This window comes from Haemaphysalis longicornis, unplaced genomic scaffold, assembly GCF_048455015.1.
Source record: "Haemaphysalis longicornis isolate Haplotype H1 unplaced genomic scaffold, Haemaphysalis longicornis Haplotype H1 scaffold_3, whole genome shotgun sequence".
NCBI lineage: Eukaryota > Metazoa > Arthropoda > Arachnida > Ixodida > Ixodidae > Haemaphysalis > Haemaphysalis longicornis.
In genome coordinates, this window is record NW_027526335.1 from 93,608,413 (window position 1) to 93,629,402 (window position 20,990).

Consider the following 20,990-nt stretch of genomic DNA (forward strand, 5'->3'; position numbering starts at 1 on the left):
AGTGCAAGGGCAGGAAGGTGGGGAAGCGATGGGGGTTTAAAACTAGGGGGGTGATAACCCATTAAGTTAGGGAAGGGGAGGGCAAACAAGTAGAACACAGGCAACCGATTGGAGGCAACCGACGTCCCGATACAAAGGTAGGGCCTCTAATCATCATCATCATCATCTCGGGGTACCATCTATAGAGGCTCTTCGAACTGCTATAGCTTTTTCTCGTAATTACAAAAGCCAGCGGAAAAATATTTGGAATGTTAATGGCAGTATTCAAGCCGCTGAAAATCCTGTCGGCTTTCTTGTTCATATTGTCACGAAGCCAGGGACGGCGCAGTTGTTTTGGAAAAGAAACAAGTTTATTGGAGCGAACTTGTGCTCCCCTAACAACTCAAAAGAATACAGAGGCGGCGAAATAGCGGTCAACAAAGTGACGTGCGTTGGCGAACGTCCCAGAATCGAATACCGCGGCGTCTGCTGTGCAGGCTTTTATCTTTCGGCGCGAGAGTTTCTGGAACCGTCGATTCACATCCAGAACATTGTAGATCACAGAAGATTATTCTGGGCTAGCGGCGTTTGGGCGAAACACTCTGCTTATCTGAATGAGATAGCCCGTGCGGCATAAAAATAAAGAATGAAACACGCGCTTCGCATGGGACACAGATAACAGATCCGGGCGCGGCCGGGCATTAAGAACAAACAATAAATAAACAAACCCGTATATGGTTCGCGGCAATATACCTGTTGCAACTTCACATAGGTGGCTGCCCTGCACAAGCCCCGTCACCTGCCGCCCTGTTGTCTTGCCGGGTGTTCAGCTATTTTTATGCACATTGTGACGGAATCTTTTCACGTCGAGAAAGGAAATATCAGAGTGTAAGGGGAGGTAGGAATGCCAGCTGTAATCATAGACACGTAAACAAATAAAGCGTTGTTTGTAGTAAAAAAAACCGACAGAGCTGCGAGTTATTTGGTCGTTCATATTGAACAGAAGGTTATGCATCCATTAGAGTCCTTTCAATGAGACGTCAGAGCTTTTTCCCGGTCACTCAAAACCACCGTCCTTTGGGGGCTATGCAACGTATACGATTACCTAGGATTTCCGACTCTCTGTTTAAACGAGTTATATGGGTCAGCTGCGCCAACGACCGTTCAGAAACTCAATTTTCGGCGGCCCAAAGCAATCCGTGCTCTCTCGCTACCATCCCGTGAATGTTGAGAAAGGGTTCTGCCAATGCAATTTCCCGTGGTTTGCTGGGTTATGCCCCGTGGGTGTTTTTTCGCCGTAAATGTGCTGAATCTGGCGTTGACTGGGAAGCCGAGGATTTCAAAGTCCACGCTCCCGAAGCGTTCCCGAAGGGCCTCTGTTGTGTCCGCACGCACGCAATGCGCTGCCTCTTCGCATGCAGGGTGAAACAAACAGCGCATACCTGGAACGACACCTATACATAATTGAGGCGCAAACACGTCGTATACCTGTTTGGTTAGGTACCTAACGTGACCCCTCGCGGGCGCCATACTGAAAAGTAAGCCTACAGAAGAACAACGCCATTTGTTTCAGAGGCGCGGGCGGGCCCAGTTGGAAGCTGCAATAGTGATGAACTTTTGGTTCGTTTAACGCCAAACTTCCACTGAAAGGGACAAAAGATTGTTTGGCGGTACGCTGCGCCCTCGCATGCTTTGCAAACACCGAGCTGGTGTTCGCGGTAAAAGGAAATCTGGACAGAAGCGCCGGGAGCAGGGCCGTTGAATGGAACTGGCATGGGCGCAAACAAAGAACGCGGTGGCAGACTGGGCGACGCGCTTGTTTGTATGCCCTTCGGCGCGGCCCCTAAGGCACGAATTGTTTTGTGTTTGGATGTTCAAATTGCTTTTTTACGAACGGTGAAAAGGCACCTTTACTGTTTGAGGTGCTTGTGAGGACCTGTTGCCCGTCTGAACAGGCAGCGAAAGAGGGAAAAGTTTGCACTTAAAAAATGTTAGAATTGATATTGAAAGTGGAATTTTTTTTTCTCTGAAAATTGACGAGTGGGAGGGAGGGTTAAAGACGCTAAAACGCAGCATGAAGTTTCTTGCAAGCCCAACACGACAGCAAAGTCTTAGAGACTCTTCACATTGGACAAGTCGGCTCCTGAAATGGACACTAACGTGCTTGTGGGGGCAATCACAAACAAAATGTGCCGTTTATTTGCAGCCCGAAAGAAACTGTAAACAACTAAGAATAAATTACAAGGTTACCATAAAGTGGATGAAAAATTCGAAGACCGCGGGATAGCTTTCACATTTCTGACCAAATGTTATAACTTTACAGAATGCGCAAGTAATGCAGTATAGCCCGGTGTCTGTAAGAGGTACTTTATTCGAAAGAGTGGCAACAGCAATAATAAATGCTTGCATACATCATAGGTACTAGAGTGACGTGCCAGTTTACGCATAGAATTAAGTTCAAATTGTTTGTTGATATTGTCGCACCGAAGAACGAAGTTGATATGGTCACGAATTGTAGAACGAAACAAAGTTGTCGTAGAAGTAGCGTATATTGGAGAGAACGTGCGCTTGCTCCACAATACACAAGAAGAAAATAAAGGTAGAAGAACCAATCCACAAAGTGACGTGCACACACACTCCCGCTTGGACGAAAGAAATGCCGCGGCGTTTGCGGTGAGTGCATTTGTCCGGGAATGCTCTCTGCTCCGGCAACAACCAACTAGATCGGGAACTGTGTTGATCAAACAGGAACCGTGCAGTTAGCGGCGAAAGGGCTGCACCCTTTTCCTATTAAACATGATTTCCTAGTTTGGTGGGGTTCAACATAAGCAAACACGAAGGCATGGCTCGCCGCAATATTGCGTTGTTGTAAGTTCGTACTGGCACGGAGTCCTACTACGAAAAAACATTGAGTATACAAACCTGGCTTCAACATTGTCCAGTGTGGATATTTGTTGTTTTATTTACAGAATAACTCGCGCATTATGGAACCCGAAACGCCATCAGTCGGTGCAGGCTCGAGCTTCACGGAACGGGTTTATTATGCAACTGGCAATCTCATTTGCGGATAAAGATATAAACGCGTACACGTGGATTGGATTCCACATTCATATTCATGATCAGCATCGGTATGCACACGACACGTCAAAGGCCATTAACAAATACCTACATTTTCTGCTCACATATGCCGCCAAATCTGCAAGCTGATATGAACTTTACTTTAGTTATAAAACACCGTACTTAGTTTCGTGCCTTCCGGTGTCTACCGTTGTTTTCTTTGGTAGCAACATTTGTTTTTTTACAGGTGCCACCAAAGGAACGTGGCACGCAAGCTTGCACTAGTGGTGTAAAGCTGGAAGGACAGGGGAGCTGAGGGTACAATTAGCGTCCTCCGATTTTGCTAAGTTTTGCTAGGTTTTGCTAGGCTTTGCTGAGTTTTATTAGGTTTTTCGGTGTCCTTGCTAGGCTAGGCTAAGTGTTGAGGGGTGAGGCCAAGTTTAGCCTGATTTTGCAAGTGAGTTCCGGTCGGTCTCCCCAATGACAGCGACTACCAGGGAGGAGGAAGGTAGGTCGGCCCCCATCTCTAGTGTTTCGACAGCCTTGCATAACTAGTACAAGCTGCGCCAATTGTTTGTATTTTAGTAGCCCAGGAGAGACTATAACCTTTAAAATGGTATAGTAAGGGGATCAAATACGCATATGCCCTTGTGCTCACACTCGAGCAGGCACGAAAGCTGGCTTCACTGTTATAATGGACCATCTGCGGTGGTGCACCCTTTACAGGCGGCGTAGTTTTTTCCTTTGTGTTTTTTTGTTGCTAACGCTAGTGAACCAAGCTCAAGATCAAAAAGCTCCGCTGTTTAAAAAAAAAAAAAACAAATGAATGAAACGTTCTTGAAAGCATTCACGTGGCTGCATTTCGTGCTTTTGACCCGCCATTGAGCGGCAGAAGCCCAGATAATGCTCCTTTCCTGGCCCGGGAAACGTGCTAGAAGAGCTTTCTTTACTCCTTTTGCTGTTCCTTTGTACAGAGGGGTCAAATAAAAGCTCCCCTTGGTGTTAGTGCATGTGTGCGTGTGAGGCAAATATTTTCATCGGGATGTGAAGGTGAAGGTAAAATGAATATTTTGCGGTGAAGTTGCCACTGCGGCTAACTGAAATTCCGTCTTGACCACAACTAAACATTCAGGATGGAACATAGGTTTACGTTGACATTTGACGTACGAAAAAAAATCAGTATCTTGTAATTTCTCCCCAAAACTAACAAATTAGTTTTAGTGCAACGTTCACTCGCACTCACGGTGAAGGGATTGTGGAGGTAATTTCCTACATTATTGTAGAAGAGTTGTAGCAGGGATCCGTAACTTTTTTTTTTCTGTAACGCGTACAAGTGAACGCCAGCGGGAACTGAAATTGAAAGCAAGATCATAAGGGAGAAAACGAACGGGCTTCAAATCACTGGCCAAATGTGCATAAGCTGGTCAGCTCTGAATGGCTGTCTATGACTTGGCAGACACGCGACGACAAGTTTTGGCTACTGCATATTGCTTTTTTTGCCTCAGGGCATGTGAAGTTCGTCTGCTGGGAATGATTTCAGGCATGAATCTTGAATGAAACTTGTTTCGCCTGTCTTGTCTTCGCAGCTGTATCGGTGTCCGTCTCTGCCTGGACGCTGGTGTCGATATCGCTCGAGCGATTCTTCGCCATCGTGCGGCCCCTGGAGTCAAGGCGCTGGCAGACCAGGTCGCACGCCTACCGGGTCATCGTACTTGTCTGGATCTGCTCCATGGTGACGATGCTGCCCATCGCCGTGTTGTCGCAGCTAGTGCCCCTGCGCGATGGTAAGATACGACATTTCTAATTTTTTCGCGCGTAATTTGGACTGCAGAATGGGCGTGCACGGGTAGCTTTCCTGTTAAGATAGATAAGATGAGCGATTTATTTCTCTCTGTAGAGTACAAAATGCAATACGAGATGGGACGGGAGGAAAAAAGCGGCTCTTTGCAGCATGAGCACCCCTTACGTCTGCAGCGACGTTGCCCTCCAACCGCTGTCAACCAGTTACTGCAGACGGGGAGGCGTCCGCGAGCCGAGCTCCGTCGCCTCCTTTATGCGAATGGTAGCGTGATGAAGCGAGCGGCGAGCAAATGTTGCTGCCTTGAAGATGACGACAAGAAGCCGAAGGCAAACTTAACTGCTTTACTACATGGCGATAGATGAGACGAAGCAAGACAGGAACAATGCCCTGACGGGCGAGGTTACAGTATAGGACTCGAGAAGTGTGACAGCATTGATTCACTGCTTTTAGCCCGGCTAACAACGCCAGATTTCAAAAAAGATCGTTCTCTCTTCCTGTAACATGAATGCGCTTCGGCGCTTGGGGCTCGCATTTATACCCAAAGCGCTAACGGTCAAACAAGCCTTCCCCTGCGTTCTGCACATGGCGCGACATGGTACAGATACACACAACGCTCTTTCAGAGTTCGTGAGGAGTTGGTAGTAGCAGCTTAGTCCGAGAAAGAGGAGAGAAAGGTTCTCCGCTGCGGCTTCCGCGTCCGTCGGACGTGTACGCACACGTCGCGTTCGCCACTGCCGAAGTTTTAATCACGCCCTGTGATGTGCCGTACTTGGGAAAAAAATTCCCATTTCTAAGTTGAAAAATTCCATATTTTTAGCATTTTTTCCCCCGCAGGTTTCTTCAAAATTCCCTGCGGATTTCCCTGCGTTCTCTTTTTGCAGCAGATAGAGCAGTAGCGGTTTCTTGCTCGGATTTGGGCATTATCCAGTGCCACTTATGTCTACTTTACGTAGCCTTCCAGACGCAGCCTCCGTTCAGAGAATCTGAGTTTAAGCGTGAACTAAATTCCACTACATCTGCCACTCAGTAGCATTCGACTATGCATTTCACAATGTGTACTGCACAGCATGCCTACTTTGGATGTTACAGCTTTGAGTTAAAACAGCCTGTATGAATAAGAACAAGACATTATTAGGTAATTGAGGTAATAGTAGCTGAGCTCCGGAACTGCTGGAGCCATATCTTGTTTAAAGAACGCTGACTAAGGCGCACCCGAAATACTTTTTTGTATATTGCGCAGGAACTCATCTGAATAGGCGCCAGCCTTTGGGCCGCCGCCGCTTCACGCTTTACTAGCTCGTTCTCGTGGAATATTCGTCCTCTATTCTCGCTCCTGTTTTATGAACTGGATTAGAAACGGTCTTGGATGCTTGTGGCTTGCGGGAACACGACGGCAGATATTTGAACATAAATTAAAGAAATTGTTTAGAGAACTGCTTAAAAGAAAACAGGGTAATAAATGACGCGACATCCGGTTTAGTGGCATTATTGTTCCTTTTTACTCCGCGAGTCCTAAAATTATCTGAATCTATTAAAGATTCCCCTTTTCCCATTTGGCCAAAATTACAGCCGAAAATTCCCCTAAAAAGGGAACATTACCCGCTCGGAGCATCACTGATCACGACGACAGCGAGGCGCTAGTGATCCGGCCTTTCGCAGGTATGTTGTGGCTTGTTGGGATCTGTTTGCTGTCACTGAAAGCCTGAGTCACCGACACAGAGGCACCCACGCGGAAGGTGCGCGTAGTGGTGGCTCCGCCACAAAGCACAAAAGCGCTGCACGAAGCTTGCAGCAGAACGGCCCGCTGATTCGTAACAAGCCCTACATAAGACGACAAAAGTAATGCAGCATGCACAGGCGGAACGACTCTAATAGTCGAACATTTTTGCAGAATAGTAATGGTAATATCAACACTGTACATTACTATAAAAAAGAAGCAGCTATAGAAAAATAAAACAATTACGAAGCAAAACTGGTAAAGCGAAAAAATCGGTAACCAAATGTACATGGAAATCCCCAGAAATGAATAAGCCTTATTACAACAAAGGCTCAAAAATGTACATCAGCTTCGTAAACATTTTCTTTGACATTCGTTATAGAACCGTTATTATCTTCCAGTGCGTTTAAAACTCTCGGTAAGGTCTACAAAACACATGGGTAACGTTGATTGGTGCGACACAATGGCAACGACCACAAGACACGATGACGTGCACAGTAAGCGGGTTCATGACGAACAAGCTGAAACAGACATGACACTGCTATTGTCGACTACAGCAGTTTTGTACATTGCAAGAGTGAGGACACCTTAAGAATATTATACTCGGCAAAGTATTGTTCGGTATACGCCTTCCACTCTACATTAGCAATAAGCCTTACTGCTCGTATTGGAGTTGCAAGAAGTTTCAATTTATTCTGCTTAGTTGTTGGCCCCCAAAGTGTATGGCAGCAGCTAAAAACTGGCATGAATGCTTTGTAAATTAATAATTTAACTCGTCTGGGAACGGAGTATCGGTGTCGACACATCACGCCATTAATTGAAATTATTTTTGTACGTGAGTTGTCAGTCTGCATGTGACAATTTAGTGTTTCTGAGAATATAAACCCAAAGCATTTTACACTGCGCACGATGTCAATCCTGTCATTACCGAGCACAAGTTGAATATTGTCACTGGGAATTTTATTTTTAACAGCGAAGCTGTTTAGAAAATCGCGATATTTCGTGTCCTCAGTTAAATATACAAAGAAATTGCTGAACGCGAGCACGTGAGCGTGGGCCTCGTGGCGACCGCTCAGCAGTTAGTTAAACTGAGGAAATCCCGAGCGCTGGTGCGGGCGTGCCTCACGGCGACCGCACTGCGTCCCCGGCGCATGTTTTTCAAGCCAAGCATACCCAATTAGGGCGATTGGCGAAGATTGGCAAAAAAAAAAAAAAAAACTCCAGCGTTCGCCGTAATCGTGGCAACACTTGCTCGGAGTGAGAAAGACACGTCATAGCGTACGCCCCTCCACGGGGATGTCCAGTAATTATCGCTTACAAAAAAAAATGAAAGAAGCTCACACTTGTAGCAACAGTGATGCAGTAAACGTCGTTGCGGCAGTGAAGAAGCCACTCGGCAGCAATCGTGGAGTTAAACCTTCGTGGTGGTTGTGAACGTTGCGTGCAGCTCGCTACCTTCAAGTCTTAGACTTCAGTGCGAGCTTCCCTCATTTTTTGTTCGAACTATCACAGCCTTCGTATTGTTGTTGGTAATCGTAAGACAGTTTTATTGCGTCATTGACGAAGATAGTCTCAAAATTTAGGGCTGAATATAGATGATTCAGCCACTGTAGCTCCCATTACTAGCATTGTGATATCATCAGCGTAAGCAATAAGACAAACCGAAAGAGGGCTATAAAATATATCGTTTATGTATATCGGGAACAACAGAGAACCCAAAGTACTACCTTGCGGCACTCGAGACAAAATTGACTTTGCATTTGACAATGAGTCATTGTAGTCTACAACCTGTGTTCGGTATATTAAATAGGACTCTATGAGGGAGAGGCACCTTCCTCTAATGCCATAGTGACTTTGTTTACACAGCAGTTTACACAGTTTACAAAGTTTCTCTGTGATTCCATGACATATACGTAATGAAGAAGATTGAAGTGCACTGCATGTTATCGCTAGTTTTCTGTCACGTATGATTCGCTGATATGAAGCGTGGAACGCAGTTCCTTAGCGAACAGCCTGATAGAGCTCTGCATGGGACACTTCCGCGTGTATTTGCTCGCACCGGAAACTAAAGAGTCTTTAGTTGTCCCTCTGCGACGCCCTCCGCCTTTTTCTTTTTGCAGACAGACGTACTCACGAATACGATGGTTTGTTGCAGAACGCATCCCGCTCGGTACCTTGAAATGCAGGAAAGTGAATGGCAGGCGAATTTAATTATGTATTTCTTTACCGAAGAATTTAGTGGCGCATTTTAGTCCGTTGTACGTTTTACCAGCTCTGAGGGCCTAAGAAAGCGATGTTAGCATCTCCGTCCTGGCGATTTTTGCGCCATTTATAAATGTGGTGACCGCAGGAGATTCGGACGCTTTAAAAGGTGCGTGTGACAGGAGCCACAGACAGAGAGAAAACAACTTGTCCGGGAAGTTTAGATGACCGACGGGTTCTTTTGCTTCATGTGGATACCACGTTCGTTTTGTCCGCGATCATGAAATGTCGACCAGGTGTAACAAAACGTGTATTGACATGGCCTTTCTAAGGCGTAGTGAAATGCAGCGCAGTGTGGGGACTAAAAGTATCTCCTGTTTTTTTGTTTCCAGTTCTTATTGTTCCTGCAAGAGCAAATGCATATATATTGGCAGTTACGTGGATGAAAAATTAGCGCTTGTTGGTGTGCATAGTTTTCGTCCTCACGTGTTTTTCTGCGCTACATTTCACCACTATGAATTACCAACTAGCCCAGTCAACAGATTTACCTTCTTAGGTGTGTGGATATTAATTCGTAGAGGCTCGAAGTCTTTGGCGACTGCAAGTTGGAACTTGTACAGTGTTTAGATAAACGCCTCGTCTGTGGCACATCCGGGTATCTGCGCATGTTTAGGCGCACAAAAGAGAGAATGCCTGTACGTTTGTAAATTTGCCATTTCAGATTTCGCTGTCTCTCATAAAATGTGATAGCCTGATTTCACTGCAAACTTTCGAAAAGTAAAAATGAAAGGACCTTGCGTAACACGCTCTCTTTCTGAAGCCTCGCGCAATATGTGTAATCAAAACAGGTTTCCATACCAAAGAACTAGGTGACCACCTGCAACAGTATGTCAACTTCCATGAATCAGTCGGTCCACAATTCACGTTTCTATGCTGATTTAGTTGGTCCACCATGTGCCTCAATCTGCCATGTCGGAAACTGAGAGAAAATTGCAAGATGCTGCACGTGATTTGCACCTGTCTGCTGCTGCATAGATATGTAATTAAAGAGTGGTCCACACGTGTGGTGCCAACATTTTTCCGGGTGGTCTCAAAGACGTCGCAGTTCACGGTCAGCCTCATCGCGACTAGGTTTCCTCGCAGGAAAAGTTCGCTAGAGATCTCATTTACATGCTTTGAAGTTTACACCCGCGCCTCGGTTGCATCATAGAGGGCCTTCAACGCAACGGCGCGCATAATTCTTGCGCACTTGGTCATCCGCAAATTTTCTTGTTGGCCTGGCGCGCGGGATCCGACACGATCGAAAGATCGTAAAAAGCAACACGGGTATACAGCTGACTTCAGAGTCCCATAATTTACGATCCTTTTATCTTCAGAGGATGCACGTAAGACAATCACAAAAAGGTGTTTGAAGAACCGCCTCTTGCCAGGGTGGCGTCGTAAAGCGTTCGGTGGTGAGGCACGCCATCCGGGTATTCATCGTCAGACATGCAGGTACATGCTAAGCATACGAATCCGCGCATCTGTTAATATGCGTAGTAATCAGTTCACTTTCGACATCATCCAAATGCCAAGGGGCTGATGAGCAGCAATGTAAGAACGGGTTTGAACCAGGATGTGTGCTACTTGACACGCCATTGGAAGAAAAGGGTTTGGTTTGATCGGCAAGAAAAGTTGTCGCTGCTATCTCTGCTTGATGCACGTGGCGAAGGTCAGTGAGTGGGTGTCGAAGCTGCAGAATCTTCTACCGTCGTACGTTGCCCTAAATTGTACCGAGAAAGAACCTTTCTGCTGGATGTCAAGTTAGCATTCCCTTCCCGCTGTTGTGTTGGGACCTTGGTCGGGTCTCAGTCAGGCTGCACGTGCAATCAAAGCTACCTTGGAGTTTTTTCGGAGCACAGAAATGCTCAGAGTTTTGTGATTGAAAATTTCGGCCGCATCAAATGACATCTTTTCATTTTTGTAATTTCTTTTTTTGTTTTTATTTCTTTTTTGCTTTCTTTCCCTATTTCCTTTATCATGTAGCGTGTAGCCACCGCGACGGCTAGGCTTACCTTGCTGGTCTTCATTAAAGGTTCTCTCTCTCTCCCTCTCCTTCCCGCTGTTTCCTCAGGGTTGCTGACTCGCAACTCTCAACGCCAAAATTGTTTACGATATGCATTCTTCGCCTCTGTTGTAGGGTCGTCGCCGCAAACGTTCTGAATTGTGCTTTATTTCGTCCAGCCGAGAAAAAAGTAGCCGTGCCTTTTCCGGCCGTGAACGGCATGTCGCCGCTTTGCGAGGCCTATATACTGCAAATGCCTGGCTACGGCTGTACCAAAAAAAGAATACCATGCGAAAGCAGCCGCCGTTCACGCATACGAATCGGGTCACAATACACTGAGGAGAGTATGTGCTGCTATGTCGGTATCTAACACTTCGCTAATGACCGTAGCAACTGTCGTTTGCTGCAGCAACACACATTACTGCTACAAAGCGTTATCGAAGACGCAACTGCGGGCATGTGCGAATCTGTCGGTCGGTGTCAGTTTGCTAGAATAACAGCAGCAGCTGACGGGTACACGCCGGAGATTAGGCCTAACATTTATATTTGAGATCTTACGACATAAACGTATACTTACAGATTGAAATGCGACAAACAAGAGGAGTAAAACTTTTTACAGTGGCTAACGATAGGCGACGTTGGACCTCAGAGAATTACATTACACCTAAGCAATGACGGTTAGGATTAAGTTTGGGTAACCTTCAAGTTGAGATTTACTGTGCCAGTCAACGTCGCACTCATTGCACGTGGGGCTGCGGGTACCGGTCGACAACGTAGATCTGAAAGCGTGAAGCTAGGGTTAACGTTGGAAAGTCGTATTCCCGCGTATCCCCGAATTCCCTCGACTGCAGATCAACATTTTCGGCAAGCAAGTTCTAAAAATGAAAACACACGAGACTTCATGAATGAGGCTTTAACGAATCAACAACTCCACGTGAAGGCGGCCGAGGTAGAGTAGCAGTGTTTTCGCTCTAAAAAGGAGCTGTCCTTAATTTAAATCTATGGCTCCACATGCCTTCCACTCATTTCGTGTCAGAGTTAAGCTTATATTCCCTGGCAGTTCTCGCTGCATAACGAGACACGGAGGGAAAGAGGTGACATTAAAAACTGTGTCCTTATTTCTATTTTAAAATATCTGGTCGTCGCGTTGTTTTTTTTTCGTTCATTTTCAGCTGTTTGTTGGTTGCGAAAACTACACCAAGGTTACGAGAGGAAGTTACGCATCTCCGCTCTTTGTTTTCCCGGCTCATTTATGGGAGAAAGGGAAGTGCCCACCACCTCTGGCCTCTTTAGAAATGCGACCAGTGTGCGGCCGCTGGGATAGCGAGTCGAACGAGCAATCAAGAGTTGAGCCGTGGCGGTTAAGATGAGTGCTAAGGATATGAGGCTTGACTTTCGCATTAGAGTGTACGCGTCTTGCGTTGTCAAACTGGCTAAAAATAGCCATAAAATATTAGGAATCCTTCAGGTGTGCTCTCGGCTACCTAATAATACCAATGCAGTCTACATTTCGCTGCGCAGATATCTTCCAAACCCTGGTGCAATGGGCGCCGGAAAAAGTCCGGTGGCCAAGATGTCTCACGCAACCTCACGTGACTGGCTTTGCGCGCCGTTAATCGTGACGTTTTTGAACGCGCAGCCAATCCCGTGATACCATTTCATAAATCAACCCCGCCGGAAATTCTCGGGCACCCTATACTGTTTGACCCGTCCACAGCTGGATGGTGTGATATACAGTAAGACGAGTTGTTGGGCGAGTTGGTTCATACTACAGAAAAAAAAATTAGCGCAGCGAAAGACACGGAAGGTGAACGGTTGGACCATCCCGTCCGTTCATCGTCCGTGTCTTTCGCTGTGCTAAGTCTCTTTTCTGCAGTATGAGCCGTTTCTGATTTTTTTTTCGTCTGCTGAAATTGGGTGGCATTTAAAATGGCACCCCTTTGCTGCGAATTTTGACCCGTGCAGATCGACAGAAGTGCCGCGAGGTGTGGCCCAACGTGACCTCGGAGCGGGTCTTCAACGTCTACCTGGACGTGACGCTGTTTCTGCTGCCGCTGGTGATCATGTCCTTCGTGTACAGCTGCATCTGCGCCACCCTCTGCCAGGGCATGAAGCTCGAGAACAAGAGTAAGTCGGGCTAGTACTCCTCTTCCTTTGCGTACGCACCCTCATTTGCCAGTCTTGTCCGGTCCAGCGGCTCTCGTTGTGCTTCCCAGCTCATAGCTCCATCTCCCTCCTGTCATCCCCCAATTAACAATCCCCTAGCTGATGTATTACGAGAATTACAAACCATCCGAAGGGAAATCGCCGCCCTTAAGGAAGAAAATGCAGCTCACAAACGAGAAAACTACATGCTAAAACATCACCCTCCCCCTAGAGAAAACCCCACGTTGCCTCCTCTTAAGCGCAAAGCCCTCTCGAATTCACCCTCAGAGGAACCGCAGAATGAACCCCCCGAACGGTCGGCCTCGCAAACAGAAACACGCTTCGAAAAGCTTGAATGTACCCTTATAGAACAGAAAGCCGAATACACACAGTTCTATCAATCACTTCTTAGTGCCCAAGCGGGCATGCAAGCATCGATAGAGGCGATGAGGGCGGAACTGCACGGCTGTCTCAGTCAATTCGTTACTCCGTATCATGCGCCTGTACCCCAGGACTTTGACATCACGGATGAAGCCAACCCCTGAAGAAATGTGTATCTGGCAGTGGAATTGCCGAGGTTTTTTCCGTAAACGTTCTCTTCTGCAAATGTTAATCACCACGGTTGCTAAACCCCCCTCCGTCATAGCAATACAAGAACCGGGTCTTCGAGTCAGACTAAGTGGATACCAATCATTCCAAGACCCCAACAACCCATACACCGCAACTCTTGTACATCGCAACAATTGGGCAACCCATAAACGCTTCGACAGCGTGTCCATAGCACACGACATGATTACCATGTATCCAAAAAGTCCGTCTTCTCCTCGTCTGTATGTACTTAACGTATACAGCGGCCCAAAAGAGCACAAACACACTTTCAGAACCCTGTTTTCCCTAGCCAAACAAAAAGTGAAGAATCATCCCCTTCTAATAGTCGGACATTTTAATGCCCCACACACTGCATGGACCTATTCTACCTTCCCCAAAAAAAGACGCTTACTGTGGGAGCATACACACTCGCACAGGTTCATCTCGAAACACAACCGGACATACCAACAAGAATAGGAAACAGCGCACAAAGATATACCCCTCCGGACCTTGCATTTACGCACAACATAAGAAATGCCTGTTGGAACAACACGGATAACAATTTAGGCAGCGACCATTAAATCATAAAGCTTACCATCCCATCCTCCGTCACCCCTAAACCTGAACGCAAACAAAAATGTATAACGGATTGGCATGCCTTCAGGATAACCCGCAACCAATGATATGAGCAGTCCTCCGAACAACCAACCCTAGACACATGGGTTGTGGAACTGATTAGTGATAAGAAAGCGCATGATCAGCTACTTGATGCAGAAACTCAGGCAGACATGATAGACTCGCGCCTCCATATCATGTGGGCAACCCTACGTAGCCTACGAGAAAGGTGGAAAGCCACTAAACACAATAAACGACTAAGAAAGAAAATAGCTGAGCTTGAACACTAGACAGAAAAATATGCGACTGAGCTAGCAACCCGGAGATGGAGAGAAATTTGTGATCAATTAAGGGGAACACTCAGTATGAAACGCACATGGTCCCTGCTTAGACACCTACTGGACCCGTCTCAGTCCAAAACAGCACAAACTAATCGCATGACACAGTTAATACACAGGTACCCTAGTACACAACAACAGCTCCTTACAACTCTCAAAGAAAAATACATTCTTAGGGGTGAACAACGCCCCCTTCCAGACTATCGGGGAGTTCCTAATGAGCACCTCGATGCAGACATTACGGAGGCGGAAGTCAGGGCAGCACTTGTTAATCTCAAAACTAACTCAGCCCCGGGTAAAGATGGGGTAACCAACAAAATGTTACGTAATCGAGACGACAGCTCTGTTACCACATTAACCTACTTCTTTAACCAACATTGGAATGCAGGTACCCTGCCTCAAACATGGACTCACGCAAATATCTCTAATTCCAAAGCCTGGCAAACCCTTGAGCATTCATCACTTTAGACCAATATTACTCACATCTTGCATAGGGAAACTTCTAGAGCATATGATACATTCTCGCCTCCTCAAACTCATAAATCAAAGGAACTCTCTCCCATCCACAATGTTTGGCGTTCGTGCTGGGCTCTCAACTAGCGACATTCATCTTCAACTTCATCATGACATCCTAGCCACACCACCGCGGTCCGACACAGCTGCAATTCTAGCCTTAGACCTTGCAAAGGCCTTTGATAGAGTCACGCATCAGGCAATATTACAGGGCCTTTCTACTATCTCCCCCGGTATAAAAACATACAACTACATTAAAGCCTTCCTCACCTCACGAACAGCGACGCTCCGCCTTGGCCCTCTAGAAACGGAAGAATTTAGCTTAACATCAATAGGAACACCGCAAGCAGCAGTGCTTTCCCCGCTACTTTTTAACTTAGCCCTACCTCAAATCCCGGAAGCACTGAACAAAATACCAAATCTTCACCATAGTCTCTATGCGGACGATATTACACTCTGGACCAAGGGGGGCAGTGACGCCGAAATAGAAGAAATTCTCCAAGCAGGTGCGACAGCTGTAGTAGAGGGGGCTGCCCTCGCTGGCCTCCAATGCTCCCCCACGAAATCTGAGCTACTGCTTCTACCCCCAAGGAAAAGACAACATTAGAATCCAAATATCCATGTTTACATTGCGTCAACCCCTATACCGATTGTCTCAAAAATAAAAATTCTCGGACTCACTATGAATCGCTCCAGAACTACTACGGCTTTATAAAACAACTTTCTTCTCCTGTCACCCATACCATCGGGTTAATTAAACGCATTGATACCCGAAATAGCGGCGTTAAAGAAGCTGATCGACTACGTTTAATCCAAGCATTTGTCATCAGCCGTATTACTTACTCCCGCCCGTACCTCCTCCCAACTGACGCGGACCTAGCGAAAATAAATTGTCTCATATGGAAAATCAATAAGGTTGCCTTACAGTTCCCGCCCGGCACTTCCACTGCCAGGATTGAGGCCACCGGTACCTACAACATTGCACAGGAGCTCATAGAAGCGCACCGTATTGGACAACTGAATCGACTAACCAAAACACTTCTCGGACAGCATCTGCTTCAACGCCTCCAACTCAAAGCGCCCATCATCACAGCTTCCAAGTCTTCTATCCCATTGGAAATTCATGCTGACATCAAAATCCGCCCCCTCCCTCGAAATATGCACCCTGATGCACACCGGGGCCGCAGGATGCACAGGGCCGAAAAGCCTGCTGAAAAGTACCCGATACGCCCAGACACAGTGTATGTCAATGCAGCTGAATATCGGCACCGCAATGCATTCGCTAAAGCAGTCATCAACACCCCAAACAATCCGCCACTCACTTCTCTCACGACCCGCACGGCAGAACCGGTCACGGCGGAAGAGGCGGCAATCGCAGTAGCCCTTGCAAGTCGGCCACCATCCTCAATCATATTTTCTGATTTAAAACGGCCATTAGAAATTATGCTGCGGGTACCATCTCACCTCAGGCCCTAAAACGTCTCCTCCAAAACCCACCTACTACCCAAGTTGAGCTGATTTGTACTCCTGCCTACACTGGACTTGGGGGTAACGAGGTGGCACACACGACAGCCCGTGCACTCACCTCCCGGGCATGCGCCACCTCCGTAGCCTCTCACGCAGCCAGATCAGCCCGAGATATCCTATTGAGCTACAACGAAATAACTAGTCATTACCGCCTCTCTCGCCTCAAATACCCACCGGCCCACCCCTCACTTACGTACACTGAAGAACGACTATGGAGGCTCGCACAGACCGAATCCCTTCCCAATAGGGCCCTCCTCCATCACATACACCCCTCAGTCTATCCCTCTCCCTTTTGCCCACTGTGCGGAGACAAGGCCACGGTGCAACATCACATGGGGGCCTGTCCATATGATCCCCTCCCTCATATCAATTCCTCGGAGCTCCGGGAGGCAGCGCTGAGCTGCTCTGACCCAGAGAGACAGAAGATCATCATAGCCCGGGCTACGAAGGTCGCCGCACAGCTCCGGCTGCCGGCCACCTCCCTCGCTTAGAGGTCTTCTTTAATAAAGTGCTCTCTCTCTCTCTCTCTCTCTCTCTCTCTCTCTCTCTCTCTCTCTCTCTCTCTCTCTCTCTCTCTCTCTCTCTCTCTCTCTCTCTCTCTCTCTATCGCACATGGTTCGGCGCCGCACGCGGCCTCATGGCCTTCCTACCATGGCACGCGCTTATCGCTGCGGCTGCGGCCTCCTCGTCTTCCGCCGCCACGTTCTGTGCACGGGTCTCGCGCACATCTCCTCTCCCTTGTTGCGTATCTCTCCCTTCCCGGCTATCTGTCACCGTCATCGGGCCGCTGCTCCACGCCGGGCACTTGCGGCAGGGGGTGTGGTTTGATTTCTAGCTAGCGCTCAAAGGCAAAACCAGGCAAAACTGTTTACCCCGCAAAGACTGCCCGAAGTAGTGTGGGTAGCTTGCGGTAAAAAAGCTGAGGCAGCCATGCCCAGCTCAAGCATAGAAGACCAGCTCTATGTGGTCAACCTGGCTTGGGAGAAGGCCAGATTCAGTGGTGTTCTGACCCCACCCATCAAGGACAAAAAGTTATCTGTTTAAACATTTATTCATGGCCAGGCCCATAGCATAGCGGTACTGTAACGACGTTCAAAGTGAAAATCATAGCCAGCACAGTAGTTCATACTAGCCTGAATGCAGCCGACCAGGGGGCTAAAGGGTTGAATACCAACCTATCGCCCGCACAATTTCGAGTCATGCAATGTTTTACTTGACAATGGACCTCTCCCGGGGTACGTCACGCGGCGGCCGTGACGTCACGGAAATCGCACGTGCTGGGTGTGGCCGGGAGGGTGGTTGGCAAAACATTCGGACCGGCGCGCGCCGCGTACGCAGTGAGGCTGCATTAGACGCGCGCAAAAGTGGAATTTTTGTTTACGTGTTGGTTTTCTGATGCCGGTGGGCTGCTGTGCTCTCGGCAACCCAAAGTTTGCGAGCAAAAGCAGCGGCATCAGACTTTTCGGAGTCCCCACAGAGGTAAATTCGGCGTGTATTGTGGATGCGCGCAATGTGCCGAAGAGGCTGGCAGCCAAAGCAGCGACATATAGTCTGCTCTTACTCGTAGCAACATTTCGCATTCTCGAACTTCAGCTGTTCTCCAAAGCGCCGTTATACCGTCTACATTGGCAGTCCGCGCTGATTCATGCAATGAAATGATACTGTTTATCAACCATCTGCTATCATGCAGCACCAGCAGAAATTTGCTCAAGTGAAATAGGGGAAGGGGAGGGAGGGGGCAGACGGAAATTTTCTTGCTGCGAAATATTGTCATGTTTTGAGGAGGTATAACACTGTATTAAAAACACAATGAATGCCTAACCTGCTTAGGCGACGCGAAATAAATGTTTCCACGAGGGATCCGCGATAGCCGCCTGATCGACAACGACAAGTTTGGTCTTTTGTTATGGGGGGATCTGTTCAAGAAGAACGAAATTCATTGCTTGTAAGTACAATAAATTTTTACCTTGATCAATTATATTCTGCCTTTAGGATGCCGGAAAACTGAGATGCTTGCCGTGCTCAGTAGCATCGTGCCTTCGGGGCGAGATGGGTCGCTCACGCGACTCGGAAAATGTGTTTGCCCTTAGTGAACAGACTCAGTGAATGTATTCATTTGTTGCGGCCTCCCGACGCTGGCGTATGCAGCGGGCGTACATGGACACTAACTTTAACTATCATGAAATAATGGCTATCGAAAATATTTCAGTGCACTGTCGCAAGATATACGCACTAACCATACGTGGCTGCTATGTTACTCTCACAATGACGATGAACCATTTCGAGATTTCAGTGGGGTAAAGGTAAGAAAACAATCGGTCAATCTCATAGAGAACGACATGATCGCGATATTTTTATTGGAATAATTTTTGCCTTTTGCTCTTCCTATTTTTGTTTGGTTGCTGCTTATTTGACTATTTAATCCTTTCATGCTTTACTTTTCCTTTTTCCCCTCGACATGAAATCGTGTGTACGCCACTGTCTCCTGGCGACGCAAAGAGACCAAGAACAGGGAGCATTTAGCTGCCTGAGGCACCGCGCTTAGCTTAAGCGGACCTCGAAAGCAACAATAAATTAGCTTTCCTTGGTATGTGTCCGAACACAAAGAATCTTAACAAACATTTTGGGATGCGTCGCAACAGCACCAACCTTCAGAATGACTCGTTTAGGCTGTTCTGCCGCGCACTGATTATCCGAAAGCGTTGCCGTTGAGTTGACCGTACGGTAAACAAAAGTGTTGCGGAGGTTGTAGATGCGGAAAGCTACATGGAGGTGCGACGGCCACAGCTAGGATAGCTAGACCCCCACTTGCAATGTGGGAAGCCAGTGACGGCCCGAACCAACGGCACACCGTTCCTTTCGGGAGCCGTGCAGCCAGGCCGTGCCATCGGCGCAGGCGCTTTCTGCCAACCACCACCTCACTTCGCGGCCGCCAGCAGGCGCCACCCGTCGCGCACGTGCGCCTAGTGACGTCACGTTGTTTACATACAGGGAGAGGTCCATTCACCAACGCAGATTTCCACCGTGTATACAGAACCGCGCCGCATCGCATCACCAGGAAGGGGAATAGGTTGTTGGATTTATTTTTTATTTGTTTTCCTCAGAGTAACCCTGTTTTATGGACTTACCGAAACCTGGCTTTCAGTGGGCGATAACCCTATTGTCTTTCAATATTGCTCATATAATAGTTTAACACGATTTCAAAGCACAAGGGGGGGAAAGATAAAATCTATGCAAAAAACCAAGATATTGATTCAGACATCAAGTTCTTTCGGAATATCATAGAATAACTAACAGTTCTCACTGAAAGTTCTGATATTTTTGTTGCGTTATTTTATCTCAGCGCGCGTCTTGTCACTGTTCGCAAATTGCTGTATGTCCGTTGCAAATATCGTGTTGCATTCCTGGTGAAGACCGTGAAAAATTAATTGGGGCAGCTTCGTACTAGTGGCGTGATAACTGCGTAAACATCGAAGGTGGCAGCCCCACCTTGTTTATTTTTGGTTTGGCCAAGTTTCATGCGTAGTTAGGCTTCCAGACTCGGTCAAGTTTTCTGCCTGGTGTCATCTTTAGCCCCCTAAGAGCAATAAACAGTCGGTCAATATTATTACTGTTATTATAATTCTTTATTCAGGAGGAGTGACTCGAGGTCTAGTCAGGAATGGGGAAGGCGGTAAAGAAGGTGGCGACGTATACATCCTCTTGCGTATCCCCGTTGTACTTGCGAAAATCCACAGGGACATGGCAGCTTCTTTTGGGTGCTCCCGGCCCAGAGGAGGCGATGCCCACTCCGGGAGGGTCTTGGTATTTGGCGGAAGATGGGCTCTTTTCCCCGCCGCCAGCCCCGAGCACTCGCACAGCATGTGGTGCATTGTGAACCTCGCCGGCGCGTGACACAAGGAGCAGGTCATGATGGTCGTCTCCCTGCGGTTCTCGGAAGGTTCTCTCAGGTGTCTTGTCGGTCAGTAACGTACGTACAATGTACGGGTGCCCAATTGTTTTGCGGTGAAGCCCCAACAGTAGCGAAGGACGCAGGGGGACGAGCATTTGCTCAACATTTTTGAATTCGCTCGGTGGCCGCCGCTCAGCTTGTGTGGTCTGGCGCGTGGGACGCTAATTGCGAAGTTGATTAACGGTATCGCTTCTCGGCCTTCGGGCTTTTCTTTTTAGATGCGACTGCATCTCATTCATTCGCCTTGTCCCTGCATCCAGCGTCGTCGGCGTTGTCGTCGGCGTCTGCCCCTCCACCATTCTCCTCGCCGCGCGAGCTGCGCTCTCCGCCGCTTACCCCTCTCCTCTCCGATAGCGAACACTCTCTCGCGAGGGGCATTGGATTGGATTCGATTGGATTGGCTTGGATTGGCTTGGCTTGGCTTGGATTGGATTTGGATGGGATTGGATTAAAGTGGATTGTGTTGGATTGGGTTGCGTCATTACCGCGGCAGACGCACTGGCGCCGGCGCA

At 47.7% G+C, this 20,990-nt stretch overlaps 1 protein-coding gene across 2 annotated transcripts in view; it reads left to right on the top strand.

Annotated features, from left to right (window-relative positions):
* LOC144174883 (cholecystokinin receptor type A-like) overlaps positions 1-20,990 on the top strand; it is a 229,340-nt gene that overhangs the window by 152,312 nt on the left and 56,038 nt on the right. For both annotated transcript variants that reach the window (XM_077703844.1, XM_077703843.1), the window contains exons 2-3: positions 4,623-4,820; positions 12,766-12,927. In XM_077703844.1, coding sequence (XP_077559970.1) covers positions 4,623-4,820; positions 12,766-12,927 — 360 coding nt within the window. The remainder of the gene's footprint in view (positions 1-4,622; positions 4,821-12,765; positions 12,928-20,990) is intronic.